Genomic DNA, 20,617 nt, shown 5'->3' with positions numbered 1-20,617 from the left:
CCTTTGCACCCCCAACCCCCCCCCCTTTTGTACCCCCCAAACCCCCCCTTTTGCACCCCCAAACCCCCCCCTTTACACCCCCCAAACCCCCCCTTTGCACCCCCAAACCCCCCCCCTTGTGTACCCCAAACCCCCTTTGCACACCCAAACCCCCCCCTTTGTACCCCCAAACCCCTTTGCACCCCCAAACCCCCCCCCCCCTTTGCACCCCCAAACCCCCCCTTTGTACCCCCCAAACCCCTTTACACCCCCAAACCCCCCCCTTTACACCCCCAAACCCCCCCCTTTGCACCCCCAAACCCCCCCCTTTGCACCCCCAAACCCCCCTTTGCACCCCCAAACCCCCCCCCTGCACCCCCAAACCCCCCCCCTGCACCCCCAAACCCCCCTGTGCTTACGGGGCCGGGTTGGGGGGCTCGGGGGGGGTCTCCTTGGCTCGGCGGCTGGGGTCAAAGGCGCTGCCATCCACATAGGAGTCACTGATCCCAAAGGCCGCCCGCAGCCTCTCGTTCTTCCTCTCATTGGCCTCAGCCAGCTGGTGGGTCTCTGTCACCCTATAATGGGGGGCAATGGGATGGGGTTAATGGGGTGGTAATGGGGTGGTAATGGGGTTTGGGGGGGGTTTAGGGGGGGGCTCACGTTGGTTTCTGCTCGGGTTCCCCCAAGGCCACGTCCTTCTCCAGCAGCATCATGCGGAACGTGGCCACCTTCTCCTGGATCTCGCCCTCGGCGTAGCTGGGGGGGCACAAAGGGGGTTTTAGGGGGGCACCAAAGGGGGTTTAGGGGGGGTAAAGGGGGTTTAGGGGGGGTAAAGGGGGTTTTAGGGGCACAAAGGGGGTTTTAGGGGGGCACAAAGGGGGTTTAGGGGGGGTAAAGGGGGTTTAGGGGGGTTAAAGGGGGTTTAGGGGGGCACAAAGGGGGGTTTAGGGGGGCACAAAGGGGGTTTAGGGGGGCACAAAGGGGGTTTAGGGGGCACAAAGGGGGTTTAGGGGGCACAAAGGGGGTGTTGGGGGGCACAAAGGGGGTTTAGGGGGGCACAAAGGGGGTTTAGGGGGGCAAAGGGGGTTTTAGGGGGGTAAAGGGGTTTATGGGGGCACAAAGGGGGTTTAGGGGGGCACAAAGGGGGTTATGGGGGGGCAAAGGGGGTTTAGGGGGCACAAAGGGGGGTTTTTAGGGGCACAAAGGGGGTTTAGGGGGGGTAAAGGGGTGTTGGGGGGCACAAAGGGGGTTTAGGGGGCACAAAGGGGGTTTAGGGGGGGTAAAGGGGGTTTAGGGGGCACAAAGGGGGTTTAGGGGGGCACAAAGGGGGTTTAGGGGGGCAAAGGGGGTTTAGGGGGGCACAAAGGGGGTGTTGGGGGGCACAAAGGGGGTTTAGGGGGGGTAAAGGGGGGTTTAGGGGGGCACAAAGGGGGTTTAGGGGGGCACAAAGGGGGTTTAGGGGGGCAAAGGGGGTTTAGGGGGGGCAAAGGGGGTGTTGGGGGGCATATAAAGGGGGTTTAGGGGGGCACAAAGGGGGGTTTAGGGGGCACAAAGGGGGTTTAGGGGGAGTAAAGGGGGTTTTAGGGGGGCACAAAGGGGGTTTAGGGGGGTAAAGGGGGTGTTGGGGGGCACAAAGGGGGGTTTAGGGGGGCACAAAGGGGGTTTAGGGGGGCACCAAAGGGGGTTTAGGGGGGCACAAAGGGGGTTTAGGGGGGGTAAAGGGGGTTTAGGGGGGCACAAAGGGGGTGTTGGGGGGCACAAAGGGGGTTTAGGGGGGGTAAAGGGGGTTTAGGGGGGCACAAAGGGGGGTTAGGGGGGCACAAAGGGGGTTTAGGGGGGCACAAAGGGGGTTTAGGGGGCACAAAGGGGGTTGTTGGGGGGCACAAAGGGGGTTTAGGGGGGCACAAAGGGGGTTTAGGGGGGCACAAAGGGGGTTTAGGGGGCACAAAGGGGGTTTAGGGGGGCACAAAGGGGGGTTTAGGGGGGGTAAAGGGGGTGTAGGGGGGCACAAAGGGGGTGTTGGGGGCACAAAGGGGGTTTAGGGGGCCACAAAGGGGGTTTAGGGGGGCACAAAGGGGGTTTAGGGGGGGTAAAGGGGGTGTTGGGGGGCACAAAGGGGGTTTAGGGGGGCACAAAGGGGGGTTTTAGGGGGGCACAAAGGGGGTTTTGGGGGGCACAAAGGGGGTTTAGGGGGGCACAAAGGGGGGTTTAGGGGGGGTTAAAGGGGGTTTAGGGGGGGTTAAAGGGGGTTTAGGGGGGCACAAAGGGGGTTTAGGGGGGCACAAAGGGGTTGTAGGGGGGCACAAAGGGGGTTTAGGGGGAACAAAGGGGGGTTTAGGGGGGGGTAAAGGGGGTTTAGGGGGGTGTAAAGGGGTGTTGGGGGGCACAAAGGGGGGTTTAGGGGGGGTAAAGGGGGTTTAGGGGGGGTAAAGGGGGTTAGGGGGGCACAAAGGGGGTTTAGGGGGGGCAAAGGGGGTGTTGGGGGCACAAAGGGGTGTTGGGGGGCACAAAGGGGGTGTTGGGGGGCACCAAGGGGGTTTTAGGGGGGCACAAAGGGGGTTTATGGGGGGCACAAAGGGGGTTTAGGGGGGCACAAAGGGGGTTTAGGGGGGCACAAAGGGGGTTTAGGGGGGGCAAAGGGGGTGTTGGGGGGCACAAATGGGGTTTAGGGGGGGCAATCCCATAAGTGCCTATAAGGGTCCTACAGGTGTCTATAAGGGTCCCATAAGTGTCTGGAAGGGGCCTATAAGCACCTATAAGGGTCCTATAAGTGTCTATAAAGGTCCTATAGATGTTTATAAAAATCCCATAGATGCCTATCTCAGACCCATTGATGTCTATAGGGCCCCAGGTGCTCACCCCTGCTCCTCCATGAGCTCGGTGAGCTCCAGGCATTGCAGAGCTGTATTTAGGGGTACTTAGGGTCTCCCATACATGTCTATAGGGCCCCCATTGATATCTATAGGCCCCCAGCCACTCACCCCTGCTCCTCCATGAGCTCAGTGAGCTCCAGGCATTGCAGAGCTGTATTTAGGGTCTCCCAAAGGTATCTATAAGAACCCTGTAAGTGTCTATAAGGATGCTATAAGTGTCTATAAGGATCCTATAGGTGCGTATAGGCCCCCAGCACTCACCCCTGCTCCTCCATGAGCTCGGTGAGCTCCAGGCATTTCAGCTCCACCTTCCTCTTGCGCTGGTGATCCAGGATGTCAGGGTTGGGCCTCTTGGCCAGCCCGGCCTCCAGCCTGCGCAGCTCCTCCTCGCCGGGGGGGGGGGGCTCGGGGCCGCCCCCCTTCTTGTGCCGCAGGGCCGAGAGGTTGCGCTGGACGTAGCCGTTGGTGCCGCTGCCCCGCGGCGTGGCCAGCCCGATCCCATTGTACATGGTGGGCGCCGCGGCCGGGGCCTGCGGGGGGGCAGGTCAGGGACCCCCCGCCCCCCCCCCCTCAGCACCGCCTCTGGACACCCTGACAGCCCTATAGGTAACCCCTTAGAGCCCTCTATGGAACCCCCTTAGAGCCCTCTATGGAACCCCCTTAGAGCCCTCTATGGAACCCCCTTAGAGCCCTCTATGGAACCCCCTTAGAGCCCTCTATGGAACCCCCTTAGAGCCCTCTATGGAACCCCCTTAGGGCCCTCTATGGAACCCCCTTAGAGCCCTCTATGGAACCCCCTTAGAGCCCTCTATGGAACCCCCTTAGAGCCCTCTATGGAACCCCCTTAGAGCCCTCTATGGAACCCCCTTAGAGCCCTCTATGGAACCCCCTTAGGGCCCTCTATGGAACCCCCTTAGAGCCCTCTAGGTAACCCCTTAGAGCCCTCTATGGAACCCCCTTAGGGCCCTCTATGGAACCCCCTTAGGGCCCTCTATGGAACCCCCTTAGAGCCCTCTATGGAAACCCCTTAGAGCCCTCTATGGAACCCCTTAGAGCCCTCTATGGAACCCCCTTAGAGCCCTCTATGGAACCCCCTTAGAGCCCTCTATGGAACCCCCTTAGAGCCCTCTATGGAACCCCCTTAGGGCCCTCTATGGAACCCCTTAGAGCCCTCTATGGAACCCCCTTAGAGCCCTCTATGGAACCCCCTTAGGGCCCTCTATGGAACCCCCTTAGGGCCCTCTATGGAACCCCCTTAGGGCCCTCTATGGAACCCCCTTAGGGCCCTCTATGGAACCCCCTTAGAGCCCTCTATGGAACCCCTTAGAGCCCTCTATGGAACCCCTTAGAGCCCTCTATGGAACCCCTTTATATTCACTCTATAGACCCCCCTTATACCCCTCTATGTAACCCCCTTATACTCGTCTATGTAATCCCTTTATAACCCTCTATGTAACCCCCTTATACCCCTCTATGTAACCCCTTTATATTCCCTCTATAGACCCCCTTTATACCCCTCTATGTAACCCCCTTAGACCCCTCTATGTAACCCCCTTATACTCGTCTATGTAACCCCCTTATACCCCTCTATATAACCCCCTTATACCCCTCTATGTAACCCCCTTATACCCCTCTACATAACCCCTTTATATTCCCTCTATAGACCCCCCTTATACCCCTCTATATAACCCCCTTATACCCCTCTATGTAACCCCCTTATACCCCTCTACATAACCCCTTTATATTCCCTCTATAGACCCCCCTTATACCCCTCTATAGACCCCCCTTATACCCCTCTATGTAACCCCCTTATACCCCTCTACATAACCCCTTTATATCCCCCCCCTGTACCCCCCTTATGCCCCCTCTGTACCCCCTTATAACCCCCCTCTATGCACCCCCTCATACCCCTCCATATACCCCTTTAATTCCTCCTCTATGTCCCCCTTTATACCCTCTCTATGCACCTCCTTTTACCCTCCTTTGTACCCCCTCTAAATACCCCTCCTTAATACCCCCCTCTAAATACCCCTCCTTAATACCCCCCTCTAAATACCCCTCCTTAATACCCCCTCTAAATACCCCTCCTTAATACCCCCCTCTAAATACCCCTCCTTAATACCCCCCTCTAAATACCCCTCCTTAATACCCCCCTCTAAATACCCCTCCTTAATACCCCCCTCTAAATACCCCTCCTTAATACCCCCCTCTAAATACCCCTCCTTAATACCCCCCTCTAAATACCCCTCCTTAATACCCCCTCTATGTCCCCTTTACACCCCCCTCCCCATTACCTCACTCCATACCCCTTCTGTACCCCCCTTTCATACCCCCTCTATCCCCCATTCACCCCCCATACCCCTCCATTCACCCCTGATGGAGGCCCCAGGCCCACATCCCTGGTCCCTGTTTTCCCTCATAAATCCCACTTTTCCCCTCATAAATCCCACTTTTTCCCATATAAATCCCACTTTTCCCCTCATAAATCCCACTTTTTCCCATATAAATCCCACTTTTTCCCTCATAAATCCCACTTTTTCCCATATAAATCCCACTTTTCCCCTCACAAATCCCACTTTCCCCCTCATAAATCCCACTTTTCCCCTCACAAATCCCACTTTTCCCCTCACAAATCCCACTTTTTCCCATATAAATCCCACTTTTTCCCATATAAATCCCACTTTTCCCCTCATAAATCCCACTTTTTCCCTCACAAATCCCACTTTTTCCCATATAAATCCCACTTTTTCCTTCACAAATCCCACTTTTCCCCTCACAAATCCCACTTTTTCCCTCACAAATCCCACTTTTTCCCTCACAAATCCCACTTTTTCCCATATAAATCCCACTTTTTCCCATATAAATCCCACTTTTCCCCTCACAAATCCCACTTTTTCCCATATAAATCCCACTTTTTCCCATATAAATCCCACTTTTCCCCTCACAAATCCCACTTTTCCCCTCACAAATCCCACTTTTCCCCTCACAAATCCCACTTTTTCCCATATAAATCCCACTTTTTCCCATATAAATCCCACTTTTTCCCTCATAAATCCCACTTTTTCCCATATAAATCCCACTTTTCCCTCACAAATCCCACTTTTTCCCTCATAAATCCCACTTTTCCCTCACAAATCCCACTTTTTCCCTCACAAATCCCACTTTTTCCCTCACAAATCCCACTTTTCCCCTCATAAATCCCACTTTTTCCCATATAAATCCCACTTTTCCCTCACAAATCCCACTTTTTCCCTCATAAATCCCACTTTTCCCCTCATAAATCCCACTTTTTCCCATATAAATCCCACTTTTCCCTCACAAATCCCACTTTTCCCCTCACAAATCCCACTTTTTCCCATATAAATCCCACTTTTTCCCTCACAAATCCCACTTTTTCCCATATAAATCCCACTTTTTCCCATATAAATCCCACTTTTCCCCTCACAAATCCCACTTTTTCCCTCACAAATCCCACTTTTCCCCTCATAAATCCCACTTTTTCCCATATAAATCCCACTTTTTCCCATATAAATCCCACTTTTTTCCCTCAATAAATCCCACTTTTTTCCCATATAAATCCCACTTTTCCCTCACAAATCCCACTTTTCCCCTCAAAAATCCCACTTTTTCCCATAAAAATCCCACTTTTTCCCATATAAATCCCACTTTTTCCCTCACAAATCCCACTTTTTCCCTCATAAATCCCACTTTTCCCTCACAAATCCCACTTTTTCCCTCACAAATCCCACTTTTTCCCTCACAAATCCCACTTTTCCCCTCATAAATCCCACTTTTTCCCATATAAATCCCACTTTTCCCTCACAAATCCCACTTTTTCCCTCACAAATCCCACTTTTTCCCATATAAATCCCACTTTTTCCCTCACAAATCCCACTTTTCCCCTCATAAATCCCACTTTTTCCCTCACAAATCCCACTTTTTCCCTCACAAATCCCACTTTTTCCCATATAAATCCCACTTTTCCCCTCATTAATCCCACTTTTTCCCTCACAAATCCCACTTTTCCCCTCATAAATCCCACTTTTTCCCTCACAAATCCCACTTTTTCCCTCACAAATCCCACTTTTTCCCTCACAAATCCCACTTTTCCCCTCACAAATCCCACTTTTCCCCTCACAAATCCACTTTTCCCCTCACAAATCCCACTTTTCCCCTCACAAATCCCACTTTTTCCCTCACAAATCCCACTTTTTCCCATATAAATCCCACTTTTCCCCTCACAAATCCCACTTTTTCCCCTCACAAATCCCACTTTTCCCCTCACAAATCCCACTTTTCCCCTCACAAATCCCACTTTTCCCCTCACAAATCCCACTTTTCCCCTCACAAATCCCACTTTTTCCCATATAAATCCCACTTTTTCCCTCACAAATCCCACTTTTCCCCTCACAAATCCCACTTTTCCCCTCACAAATCCCACTTTTCCCCTCATAAATCCCACTTTTCCCCTCACAAATCCCACTTTCCCCTCACCCCCCGATCCCATTTCCCCCCCAAAACCTCTTTCCCCATCCCCTTTTCCCAAATCCGCCTCTTTTTCCCTCAAAACCCCCTCCCCCCCCCCCTTTAAGTCCCTCTTCCCCCTCAGAAGCCGCCATTTCCCCTCAGGAACCCGCACCCTCCACACCCCCCCCCCCCATCCAACGGCCGTTAACGGTCGCTAACGGTCAATAACGGTCGTTAACGGCCGTTAACGGCCCAAACGCCCCCCCCCGGGTCCTCACCGGCTCCGATGGGGCCCAACGAGCTCCGTCCGCGGCCGCTGAGGCTCCGACACCCGGAACGCGGAGCGACGCCACGAGACACCTCCTCCTCTTCCGGCCGACGGCGCGGACTGCCCCGCCGCGCCCGGTGCGCATGCGCGGGGCCGCTGCGGCCGCGCGGGGCACGACGGGAAATGTAGTTCCCTATGGGAGCCTATCCATAGAGTACAACGGGAGGTGGACTACAACTCCCATGGTGCCCCGCGCGCGGCCGCCATCTTGTGGCTGCTCCGGCCGCCGCTCCGCCGTGGTGCACGCCGGGAGTTGTAGTCCGCTCCCCGTTGATCCCTATGGGCCGGCTCCCGTGGGGAACTACAACTCCCGGCGTGCTCCGCGCGCGGCCGCCATCTTGTGAGCGGACACCGCCCGCAGGCCAGCGGGCCCCACGGGGGGGCGGGGCCAAGGCTCCGGGCCCCATAGAGCGCCCTATAGGGGGGCGGGGCTAAGGGCGCAGGCCCTATAGATGGGCGGGGCTAAGGGTAAAGCCCCTATAGGGGGCACTGATGGTCGCTCTTTGCCCTATAGAGGGGCGCGGTTAAGGGGACGGGCCCTATAGATCAATGGGGCTCGGCCTATAGGCCCTATAGAGGGGGTTAAGGCTATAGGGCCCTATAGGGGGGATTCTATAGGGTGCTCCCCCTATGGACAGCCCGGGCTCGGCCTCCTTCCCCTATAAAGGGGCGGGCCCAAGGCTCCTGCCCCCTATAGGGGCCCCCATTGTTCCCAGCGCCCCTATAGGGGCCTCTTCCCGTCCCATCCAGAGCAGCTCCGGCCGCCATGGAGGTAACGGGACCCCCCCCCGCCCCATAGGGCTCTATAGGGGCCCCTATAGGGTCCTCACCCCCCCATATACCCTATAGGGCCCCTCTCCCCATCCCTCCGTGCTCCATAGCCTGCCCTATGCGGCCCCATAGCCCCTGTATGGCCCCTATATCCCCCTATATGGCCCGTATATACCCCCATATGGCCCCTATATGGCCCCATAGCCCCTATATGGCCCCCAAATGGCCCCTATATGCGGCCCCATAGCCCCTGTATGGCCCCTATATCCCCCTATATGGCCCGTATATACCCCCATATGGCCCCTATATGGCCCCATAACCCCTATTAGATCCCTATATGGCCCCTATATACCTCCATATGGCCCCATATAGCCCCATAGCCCCTACACGGCCCCTATACGATCCCCATATGGCTCCCATATGGCCCCTCTATAACCCCATATGACCCCTATATTACCCCTATATACCCCCATATTGCCCCTATATACTCCCATATGGCCCCTATATGGCCCCTTAGCCCCTATCTACCCCTATATGACCCCCCTATGACCCCTGCAGGTGCTGGCTGTGGCTGTACTGGTGGCACTGGTGGCACTGGGGCAGGGGCAGCCCATTGACCCCCATGGTGAGCAGTGGGGGGGGGCGCAATGGGGTGGGTGGGATGGGGGGTATATGGGGTATATGGGATGTATGGGATGTATGGGATATGGGGTATATGGGATATATGGGGTATATGGGATGTATGGGATAATGGGATGTATGGGATACATGGGATATGGGGTATATGGGATGTATGGAATGTATGGGATACATGGGATACGGGGTATATGGGATGTATGGAATGTATGGGATACATGGGATATATGGGATATGGGTTATATGGGATATATGGGATATGGGATAAATGGGATATATGGGATATTGGGTATGGGATATGGGCTATGGGATATATGGGGAATGAAATGGGATATGGGTATGGATATGGTCCATATGGGATACAGGGATGCAGAGGCTGGATGGGTATGGGGGATATGTGACCCATAGGGCACATGGGATAGATGGGATACATGGGAGCCATGGATACAGGGGGTGCATGGGATACATTGGGATATATGGGATATATGGGATACATGGGATATATGGGATGCATGGGACACATGGGATGCATGGGATACACTGGGATATATGGGATGCATGGGATACATGGGATATATGGGATGCATGGGACACATGGGATGCATGGGATACACTGGGATATATGGGATACATGGGACACATGGGATAACATGGGATACATGGAATATATGGGATGCATGGGATATAAATGGTATATGGGCTCCATTGGGCTCCATTGGTTCCCATTGGGCTCCATTGGGCTCCATTGAGCTCCATTGGCCTCCATTGGTTCCCATTGGTTTCCATTGGGTCCCATTGAGCTCCATTGGTTCCCATTGGTTCCCATTGGGCTCCATTGGGCTCCATTGGTCCCATTGGGTCCCATTGAGCTCCATTGGTCCCATTGGTTTCCATTGGGCTCCATTGGTCCCATTGGGTCCCATTGGTGTCCATTGGCTCCCATTGGTGTCCATTGGGTCCCATTGAGCCCCATTGGTCCCATTGGGTCTCATTGGGTCCCATTGGTCTCCATTGGACTCCATTGGACTCCATTGGGCTCCATTGGTCCCATTGGTCCCATTGGCTCCCATTGGTGTCCATTGGTGTCCATTGGGTCCCATTGGGCTCCATTGGGTCCCATTGGTCTCCATTGGTCTCCATTGGGTCCCATTGAGCTCCATTGGTTCCCATTGGGTCCCATTGGTTCCCATTGGGTCCCATTGAGCTCCATTGGTTCCCATTGGTCTCCATTGGGTCCCATTGAGCTCCATTGGGTCCCATTGGGCTCCATTGAGCTCCATTGGTCTCCATTGGTTCCCATTACCCCACGTGACCCCGTTGGCCCCGCCCCCAGCCCCGCCCCCCGCGTGCCCGCCGCCCCCCCCCCGGGACTGCCAGGACGTGCACGCGCGGGGGGCGCGCGCCGACGGCGTCCACCTGATCTACCCGGCGGGGGGAGGGGCCGCGCCCGTGCCCGTCTACTGTGACATGCGCACTGAGGGGCACGTCTGGACGGTAACACTATAGAGCCCTATAGAGACCTATAGAGACCTATAGAGACCTATAGAGACCTATAGAGACGTATAGAGACCTATAGAGACCTATAGAGACCTATAGAGACCTATAGAGACCTATAGCACCCTATAGCACCCTATAGCATCCCCATAGAACCCTATAGCATCCCCATAGAGCCCTATAGAGACCTATAGAACCCTATAGAACCCTATAGCACCCTATAGAACCCTATAGCATCCACATAGAACCCTATAGCATCCACATAGAACCCTATAGAACCCTATAGAAACCTATAGAACCCTATAGAGCCCTGTAGCACCCTATAGAGCCCTATAGCACCCTATAGAACCCTATAGAACCCTATAGAGCCCTATAGCACCCTATAGCACCCTATACCGCCCTATAGAACCCTATAGCACCCTATAGCACCCTATACCACCCTATAGCACCCTATGCACCCTATAGCACCCTATAGCACCCCATTGCACCCTATAGCACCCTATAGCACCCTATAGCACCCCATAGAACCCTATAGCACCCTATAGCACCCTATAGCACCCTATAGCGCCCTATAGCACCCTATAGCACCTATAGCACCCTATAGCACCCTATACCACCCTATAGCACCCTATAGCGCCCTATAGCACCCTATAGAACCCTATAGAGCCCCATAGCGCCCTATAGCACCCTATAGAGACCTATAGAGCCCCATAGCGCCCTATAGCACCCTATAGAACCCTATAGAGCCCCATAGCGCCCTATAGCACCCTATAGAACCCTATAGAACCCCATAGCACCCTATAGAACCCTATAACACCCCATAGCACCCTATAGCACCCTACAGCACCCTATAGAACCCCATAGCACCCTATAGAACCCTATAGCACCCTATAGCACCCTATAGCACCTATAGCACCCTATAGCACCCTATAGCACCCTATAGAACCCTATAACACCCCATAGCACTCTATAGCACCCTATAGCACCCTATAACACCCCATAGCACCCTATAGAACCCTATAACACCCCATAGCACCCTATAGCACCCTATAGCACCCTATAGAACCCCATAGCACCCTATAGAACCCTATAGCACCCTATAGCACCCTATAGCACCTATAGAACCCTATAGCACCCTATAGCACCCTATAGCACCCTATAGCACCCTATAGAACCCTATAGCACCCTATAGCACCCTATAGCACCCTATAGCACCCTATAACACCCCATAGCACTCTATAGCACCCTATAGCACCCTATAACACCCCATAGCACCCTATAACACCCCATAGCACCCTATAGAACCCTATAACACCCCATAGCACTCTATAGCACCCTATAGCACCCTATAACACCCCATAGCACCCTATAACACCCCATAGCACCCTATAGAACCCTATAACACCCCATAGCACCCTATAGCACCCTATAGCACCCTATAGAACCCCATAGCACCCTATAGAACCCTATAGCACCCTATAGCACCCTATAGCACCCTATAGCACCCCATAGCACCCTATAGCACCCTATAACACCCTATAGCACCCTATAGCACCCCATAGCACCCTATAGCACCCTATAACACCCTATAGCACCCTATAGAACCCTATGGTTCCCATTGCAGGTGTTCCAGAAACGCTTCAATGGCTCCGTCAGCTTCTTCCGGGGATGGGACGACTACAAGAGAGGATTCGGGAGAGCAGATGGAGAGTACTGGCTGGGTGAGACTATAGGGGCTATAGGGACATATAGAGTCCATAGGGATCTATAGAGTCCATAGAGACCTATAGGGATCCATAGAGTCCATAGGGATCCATAGAGTCCATAGAGACCTATAGGGATCCATAGAGTCCATAGAGAGCTATAGGGATCCATAGAGTCCATAGAGACCTATAGGGATCCATAGAGTCCATAGGGATCCATAGAGTCCATAGGGACCTATAGGGATCCATAGAGTCCATAGGGATCCATAGAGTCCATAGAGACCTATAGGGATCCATAGAGTCCATAGAGACCTATAGGGATCCATAGAGTCCATAGGGATCCATAGAGTCCATAGAGACCTATAGGGGTCCATAGAGTCCATAGAGACCTATAGGGGTCCATAGAGTCCATAGAGAGCTATAGGGATACATAGAGTCCATAGAGCCCTATAGAGCCCCATAGAGCCCCATAGACACCCCATAGAGCCCCATAGACACCCCATAGACACCCCATAGAGCCCCATAGACACCCCATAGACACCCCATAGAGCCCCATAGACACCCCATAGACACCCCATAGAGCCCCATAGACCCCCATAGACCCCTATAGGAACCCATAGAGACCTATAGACCCCATATGTCCCCATAGGGCTGCAGAGCCTGCACCTGCTGACCCTCCAGGGCCGCTATGAGCTGCGTGTGGAGCTCGAGGACTTCCAGAACAACTCAGCAGCCGCCACCTATGGATCCTTTGCGTTGGCTCCTGGAGCTGTGAGCGCTGAGGAGGACGGATACAGTCTGCACGTGCAGGACTTCCGCGACGGAGGCGCAGGTGGGGGGGGCACTTGTGGGGCTGACCCACACTTATGGGGCAGGACACACTTATGGGGCTGAGCCACACTTATGGGGCTGAGCCACACTTATGGGGCTGACACACACTTAGGGGGCTGTTATGTCTCCCACCCCACACTTATGTGTCCCCCCCCCCACACTTACAGCTCCTGCCCCACACTTATGGGTCTGTTACGTCTCCCACCCCACACTTATGTCTCCCCCCCCACACTTATGGGTCACTCCCTGTTATGGGTCCCCCCCACAGTTATGGGTCTCACCCCACACATACGGCTCCTGCCCCACACTTATGGGTCTGCCCCACACTTATGCCTCCTGCCCCACACTTATGGGTCTGTTATGTCTCCTGCCCCACACTTATGGGTCTCACCCCCCACTTATGCCTCCTGCCCCACACTTACGGCTCCTGCCCCACACTTATGGGTCTGTTACGTCTCCCACCCCACACTTATGGGTCTCACCCCACACCTATGTATGTCTCCTGCCCCACACTTACGGCTCCTGCCCCACACTTATGGGTCACTCCCTGTTATGGGTCTCACCCCACACTTATGGGTCTCACCCCACACTTATGGGTCTCACCCCACACCTATGTATGTCTCCTGCCCCACACTTATGGGTCACTCCCTGTTATGGGTCTCACCCCACACTTATGGGTCTCACCCCACACTTATGGGTCTCACCCCACACTTATGGCTCCCGCCCCACACTTATGGGTCTCACCCCACACTTATGGGTCTCCCCCCACACTTATGGGTCTCACCCCACACTTATGGCTCCAGCCCCACACTTATGGGTCACTCCCTGTTATGGGTCTCACCCCACACTTATGGGTCACTCCCTGTTATGGGTCTCACCCCACACTTATGGGTCTCACCCCACACTTATGGGTCTCACCCCACACATACGGCTCCAGCCCCACACTTATGGGTCTCACCCCACACTTATGGGTCTCACCCCACACTTATGGGTCTCACCCCACACATATGGGTCTCCCCCCACACTTATGGGTCTCACCTCACACTTATGGGTCTCACCCCACACTTATGGGTCTCACCCCACACTTATGGGTCTCACCCCACACTTATGGGTCTCACCCCACACTTATGGGTCTCACCGCACACTTATGGGTCTCACCCCACACTTATGGGTCTCACCCCACACATATGGGTCTCCCCCCACACTTATGGGTCTCACCCCACACATACAGCTCCTGCCCCACACTTATGGGTCTCCCCCCACACTTATGGGTCTCCCCCCACACTTATGGGTCTCACCCCACACTTATGGGTCTCACCCCACACTTATGGGTCTCACCCCACACTTATGGGTCTCCCCCCACACTTATGGGTCTCCCCCCACACTTATGGGTCTCACCCCACACTTATGGGTCTCACCCCACACTTATGGGTCCCACCCCACACTTATGGGTCTCACCCCACACTTATGGGTCCCACCCCACACTTATGGGTCCCACCCCACACTTATGGGTCTCACCCCACACTTATGGGTCTCACCCCACACATATGGCTCCAGCCCCACACTTATGGGTCTCACCCCACACTTATGGGTCACTCCCTGTTATGGGTCTCACCCACACTTATGGGTCTCACCCCACACTTATGGGTCTCCCCCCACACTTATGGGTCTCACCCCACACTTATGGGTCACTCCCTGTTATGGGTCTCACCCACACTTATGGGTCTCCCCCCACACTTATGGGTCTCACCCCGCACTTATGGGTCTCACCCCACACTTATGGGTCTCACCCCACACTTATGGGTCTCCCCCCACACTTATGGGTCTCACCCCACACTTATGGGTCTCACCCCACACTTATGGGTCTGTTACGTCTCCCACCCCACACTTATGGGTCTCACCCCACACTTATGGGTCTCACCCCACACTTATGGCTCCCACCCCACACTTATGGGTCCCACCCCACACTTATGGGTCTCACCCCACACTTATGGGTCTCACCCCACACTTACGGCTCCAGCCCCACACTTATGGGTCTCACCCCACACTTATGGGTCCCACCCCACACTTATGGGTCCCACCCCACACTTATGGGTCTCACCCCACACTTATGGGTCTCACCCCACACTTATGTCTCCCACCCCACACTTATGGGTCTCACCCCACACATACGGCTCCAGCCCCACACTTATGGGTCACTGCCTGTTATGGGTCCCCCCCACAGTTATGGGTCTCACCCCACACATACAGCTCCAGCCCCACACTTATGGGTCTCACCCCACACTTATGGGTCTCACCCCACACTTATGGGTCTCACCCCACACTTATGGGTCCCACCCCACACATACAGCTCCAGCCCCACAGTTATGGGTCTCACCCCACACTTATGGGTCTCACCCCCCCCTCCCCCCCCAGGTGACTCCCTGAGCTACCACCACGGCCAGAAGTTCTCCACCTTCGACCGGGACCAGGACCTGTTTGCCCAGAGCTGCGCGTCTCTATCATCTGGGGCCTGGTGGTTCCGGAGCTGTCACCTGTCCAACCTCAACGGCTTCTACCTGGGGGGAGCTCATCTGTCCTATGGCAACGGCCTCAACTGGGCGCGCTGGAAGGGATTCCACTACTCGCTCCGGCGCAGCGAGATGAAGATCCGGCGCCTGTGAGGGGGGAGGGGTCAGTCCTCCAGAGGGGGGGTCAGTCCTCCAGAGGGGGGGTCGGTCCTCCAGACAGCGCAACCTGGGGGTCAGTCCTCCAGACAGCCGCACCTGGGGGTCAGTCCTCCAGCTGGGGGTCAGTCCTCCAAGCAATGCTCCCTATTAATGCTAATGGTAAAGAGCGCCCCCTATTGATCCCAATGGCAAACAGCGGCACCTGGGGGTCAGTCCTCCAAACAGCATCCCCTATAGCTTCTAATGGTAAAGAGCGCCCCCTATTGATCCCAATGGCGAACAGCGTCTCCTATTGATCCTAATGGTAAAGAGCACTCCCTATTGATCCCAATGGCAATGAGCGCCCCCTATTGATCCTAATGGTAAAGAGCACTCCCTATTGATCCCAATGGCAACGGCCTCAACTGGGCGCGCTGGAAGGGATTCCACTACTCGCTCCGGCGCAGCGAGATGAAGATCCGGCGCCTGTGAGGGGGGAGGGGTCAGTCCTCCAGCGGGGGGTCAGTCCTCCAGATGGGGGTTGGTCCTCCAGACAGCATCCCCTATAGCTCCTAATGGCAAACAGCGCCCCCTATTGATCCCAATGGCAAACAGCGCCACCTGGGGGTCAGTCCTCCAAGCAATGCTCCCTATTACTGCTAATGGTAAAGAGCGCCCCCTATGGATCCTAATGGTAAAGAGCGCCCCCTATTGATCGCTATGGCAAAGAGCGCCCCCTATGGATCCTAATGGTAAAGAGCACTCCCTATTGATCCCAATGGTAAACAGCACTCCCTATTGATCCCAATGGCAAACAGCACTCCCTATTGATCCCAATGGCAAACAGCACTCCCTATTGATCCCAATGGCAACGGCCTCAACTGGGCGCGCTGGAAGGGATTCCACTACTCGCTCCGGCGCAGCGAGATGAAGATCCGGCGCCTGTGAGGGGGGAGGGGTCGGTCCTCCAGCGGGGGGGGTCAGTCCTCCAGCGGGGGGGTCAGTCCTCCAAGCAACACCCCCTATCGGTGGTACAACCCAACAGCGCCCCCTATAGCTCCTAATGGCAATGAGCGCCCCCTATTGATCCCAATGGTAAACAGCGCCCCCTATTGATCCCAATGGCAACGAGCGCCCCCTATAGCTCCTAATGGCGAACAGCGCCACCTGGGGGTCAGTCCTCCAAGCAATGCTCCCTATTACTGCTAATGGTAAAGAGCGCCCCCTATTGATCCCAATGGCAAACAGCGCCCCCTATTGATCCCAATGGTAAACAGCGCCCCCTATTGATCCCAATGGTAAACAGCGCCCCCTATTGATCCCAATGGTAAACAGCGCCCCCTATTGATCCTAATGGTAAACAGCGCCCCCTATTGATCCCAATGGCAAACAGCGCCCCCTATTGATCCCAATGGTAAACAGCACTCCCTATTGATCCCAATGGTAAACAGCACTCCCTATTGATCCCAATGGTAAACAGCACTCCCTATTGATCCCAATGGTAAACAGCACTCCCTATTGATCCCAATGGCAAACAGCACTCCCTATTGATCCCAATGGTAAACAGCACCCCCTATTGATCCCAATGGTAAACAGCGCCCCCTATTGATCCCAATGGCAAACAGCGCCCCCTATTGATCCCAATGGCAACGAGCGCCCCCTATTGATCGCTATGGCAAACAGCGCCCCCTATTGATCCCAATGGTAAACAGCGCCTCCTATTGATCCCAATGGTAAACAGCGCCCCCTATTGATCCCAATGGTAAACAGCACCCCCTATTGATCCCAATGGTAAACAGCGCCCCCTATTGATCCCAATGGCAAACAGCGCCCCCTATTGATCCCAATGGCAACGAGCGCCCCCTATTGATCGCTATGGCAAACAGCGCCCCCTATTGATCCCAATGGTAAACAGCGCCTCCTATTGATCCCAATGGTAAACAGCACTCCCTATTGATCCCAATGGTAAACAGCGCCCCCTATTGATCCCAATGGTAAACAGCACTCCCTATTGATCCCTATGGCAACGGCCTCAACTGGGCGCGCTGGAAGGGATTCCACTACTCGCTCCAGCGCAGCGAGATGAAGATCCGGCGCCTGTGAGGGGGGAGGGGTCAGTCCTCCAGCGGGGGGGGGTCAGTCCTCCAAGCAACACCCCCTATTGGTGGTACAACCCAACAGCATCACCTATAGCTCCTAATGGCAACGAGCGCCCCCTATTGACCCTAATGGTAAACAGTCCTCCAGACAGCAGCACCTGGGGGTCAGTCCTCCAGACACCATCCCCTATAGCTCCTAATGGCATAGAGCGCCCCCTATTGATCCCAATGGCAACGAGCGCCCCCTATTGATCCCAATGGTAAACAGCACTCCCTATTGATCCCAATGGCAACGAGCGCCCCCTATAGCTCCTAATGGCAAAGAGCGCCCCCTATTGATCCTAATGGTAAACAGCGCCCCCTATTGATCCCAATGGCAAACAGCGCCCCCTATTGATCCCAATGGCAAACAGCGCCCCCTATTGATCCCAATGGTAAACAGCGCCCCCTATTGATCCCAATGGTAAACAGCACCCCCTATTGATCCCAATGGCAAACAGCGCCCCCTATTGATCCCAATGGTAAACAGCGCCCCCTATTGATCCCAATGGTAAACAGCACCCCCTATTGATCCCAATGGCAAACAGCGCCCCCTATTGATCCCAATGGCAAACAGCGCCCCCTATTGATCCCAATGGTAAACAGCACTCCCTATTGATCCCAATGGTAAACAGCGCCCCCTATTGATCCCAATGGTAAACAGCACTCCCTATTGATCCCAATGGCAAACAGCACTCCCTATTGATCCCAATGGTAAACAGCGCCCCCTATTGATCCCAATGGTAAACAGCACTCCCTATTGATCCCAATGGTAAACAGCGCCCCCTATTGATCCCAATGGTAAACAGCACCCCCTATTGATCCCAATGGTAAACAGCGCCCCCTATTGATCCCAATGGCAAACAGCGCCCCCTATTGATCCCAATGGTAAACAGCGCCTCCTATTGATCCCAATGGCAAACAGCACCCCCTATTGATCCCAATGGTAAACAGCACTCCCTATTGATCCCAATGGTAAACAGCGCCCCCTATTGATCCCAATGGTAAACAGCGCCCCCTATTGATCCCAATGGTAAACAGCACTCCCTATTGATCCCAATGGCAAACAGCGCCTCCTATTGATCCCAATGGTAAACAGCGCCCCCTATTGATCCCAATGGCAACGGCCTCAACTGGGCGCGCTGGAAGGGATTCCACTACTCGCTCCGGCGCAGCGAGATGAAGATCCGGCGCCTGTGAGGGGGGAGGGGTCAGTCCTCCAGGAGGGGGTCAGTCCTCCAAGCAACACCCCCTATCGGTGGTACAACCCAACAGCATCACCTATTGGTGGTACCACCGAGCAATGCTCCCTATTGATCCCAATGGCAACGAGCGCCCCCTATTGATCCTAATGGCAAACAGCACTCCCTATTGATCCTAATGGTAAACAGCACCCCCTATTGATCCCAATGGCAAACAGCACTCCCTATTGATCCCAATGGTAAACAGCGCCCCCTATTGATCCCAATGGTAAACAGCGCCCCCTATTGATCCCAATGGTAAACAGCACTCCCTATTGATCCCAATGGTAAACAGCACTCCCTATTGATCCCAATGGCGAACAGCACCCCCTATTGATCCCAATGGCGAACAGCGCCCCCTATTGATCCCAATGGTAAACAGCACTCCCTATTGATCCCAATGGTAAACAGCACTCCCTATTGACCCTAATGGTAAGGAGCACCCCCTATTGATCCCAATGGCAAACAGCGCCCCCTATTGATCCCAATGGTAAACCCTCCCCTCTGCTGCTCACAGCACACACGCACACCCCCCCCCCCCGTTGGATGGCGTGACGTCATATTAAACACACGTTCTGATTGGCTGAGGAGGCACAGTGGGGTCTGTGGGGGTCTAGAGGGTCTTGGGGAGACCCCATTACCCCCATTAACCCCATTACCCCATTACCCCATTACCCCCATTACCCCATTACCCCCATTACCCCCATTACCCCATTACCCCCATTACCCCATTACCCCCATTACCCCCATTAACCCCATTACCCCATTACCCCCATTACCCCCATTACCCCCATTACCCCATTACCCCCATTACCCCATTACCCCCATTACCCCATTACCCCATTACCCCCATTACCCCATTACCCCATTACCCCATTACCCCATTACCCCATTACCCCCAATACCCCCATTACCCCCATTACCCCCATTACCCCCATCACCCCCATTACCCCATTACCCCCATTACCCCCATTACCCCCATCACCCCCATTACCCCATTACCCCCATTACCCCATTACCCCCATTACCCCATTACCCCCATTACCCCCATTACCCCATTACCCCCATTACCCCCATTACCCCCCATCACCCCCATTACCCCATTACCCCCATTACCCCATTACCCCCATTACCCCCATTACCCCCATTACCCCCATTACCCCATTACCCCCATTACCCCATTACCCCATTACCCCATTACCCTCCACCAGTTCACACTCAGCCTTGGGCAGCACCACTTTAATGGGGGCTCCTGCCTGGTCCTTGGGGGTTGGACCCATGGGGGGGGTCGGGAGGGTGGGTTTGGGGGGGGGGGTTGGCTGTTTTTGGGGTGTTTTGGGCTATTTCCGGGTGTTTTCAGGGTCTTTTTGGGTGTTTCTGGGGGTTTTTGCCAGTTTTGGGTTTTTTTTGGGGTGTTTTGGTCTGTTTTGGGGTGTTTTTGGATGGTTTTGGGGTGTTTTCCGGTGTTTTTGGGCTGTTTCCGGGTGTTTTTGGGCTGTTTTCGGCTG

At 54.7% G+C, this 20,617-nt stretch overlaps 2 protein-coding genes across 2 annotated transcripts in view; one reads left to right on the top strand and one right to left on the bottom strand.

Moving 5' to 3' along the window:
• The window catches only part of LOC117438150 (uncharacterized), a 14,692-nt gene extending 6,960 nt beyond the window's left edge, over positions 1 to 7,732 (bottom strand). The window contains exons 1-4 of the mRNA XM_034073612.1: positions 7,598 to 7,732; positions 3,114 to 3,382; positions 640 to 735; positions 399 to 554 (exon numbers count right to left, since the gene is read on the bottom strand). Of these exons, the coding sequence (XP_033929503.1) occupies positions 399 to 554; positions 640 to 735; positions 3,114 to 3,382; positions 7,598 to 7,732 (656 nt within the window). The remainder of the gene's footprint in view (positions 1 to 398; positions 555 to 639; positions 736 to 3,113; positions 3,383 to 7,597) is intronic.
• A 545-nt stretch (positions 7,733 to 8,277) lies between these two features.
• Positions 8,278 to 15,745, top strand: MFAP4 (microfibril associated protein 4). The gene is made up of 5 exons (XM_034073611.1): positions 8,278 to 8,419; positions 10,388 to 10,548; positions 12,173 to 12,269; positions 12,901 to 13,083; positions 15,498 to 15,745. The coding sequence occupies exons 1-5, from the start codon at positions 8,278 to 8,280 to the stop codon at positions 15,743 to 15,745; spliced, it is 831 nt and encodes a 276-aa protein (XP_033929502.1).
• The last annotated feature ends 4,872 nt before the right edge of the window (positions 15,746 to 20,617 follow it).

Source organism: Melopsittacus undulatus (assembly GCF_012275295.1).
Source record: "Melopsittacus undulatus isolate bMelUnd1 chromosome 29 unlocalized genomic scaffold, bMelUnd1.mat.Z SUPER_29_unloc_1, whole genome shotgun sequence".
In the NCBI taxonomy this organism is placed as follows: Eukaryota; Metazoa; Chordata; class Aves; order Psittaciformes; family Psittaculidae; genus Melopsittacus; species Melopsittacus undulatus.
This window is presented reverse-complemented; position numbering and strand designations above follow the sequence as displayed.

Bases quoted from the DNA above. Each gene is read 5' to 3' on its own strand.
- MFAP4 (XM_034073611.1), top strand. From the start codon at position 8,278: ATGGACAGCCCGGGCTCGGCCTCCTTCCCCTATAAAGGGGCGGGCCCA. The intron at 8,420-10,387 runs GTAACGGGACCC...CCCCGCCCCCAG, and splicing joins CAGCTCCGGCCGCCATGGAG to CCCCGCCCCCCGCGTGCCCG. The intron at 12,270-12,900 runs GTGAGACTATAG...ATGTCCCCATAG, and splicing joins AGATGGAGAGTACTGGCTGG to GGCTGCAGAGCCTGCACCTG.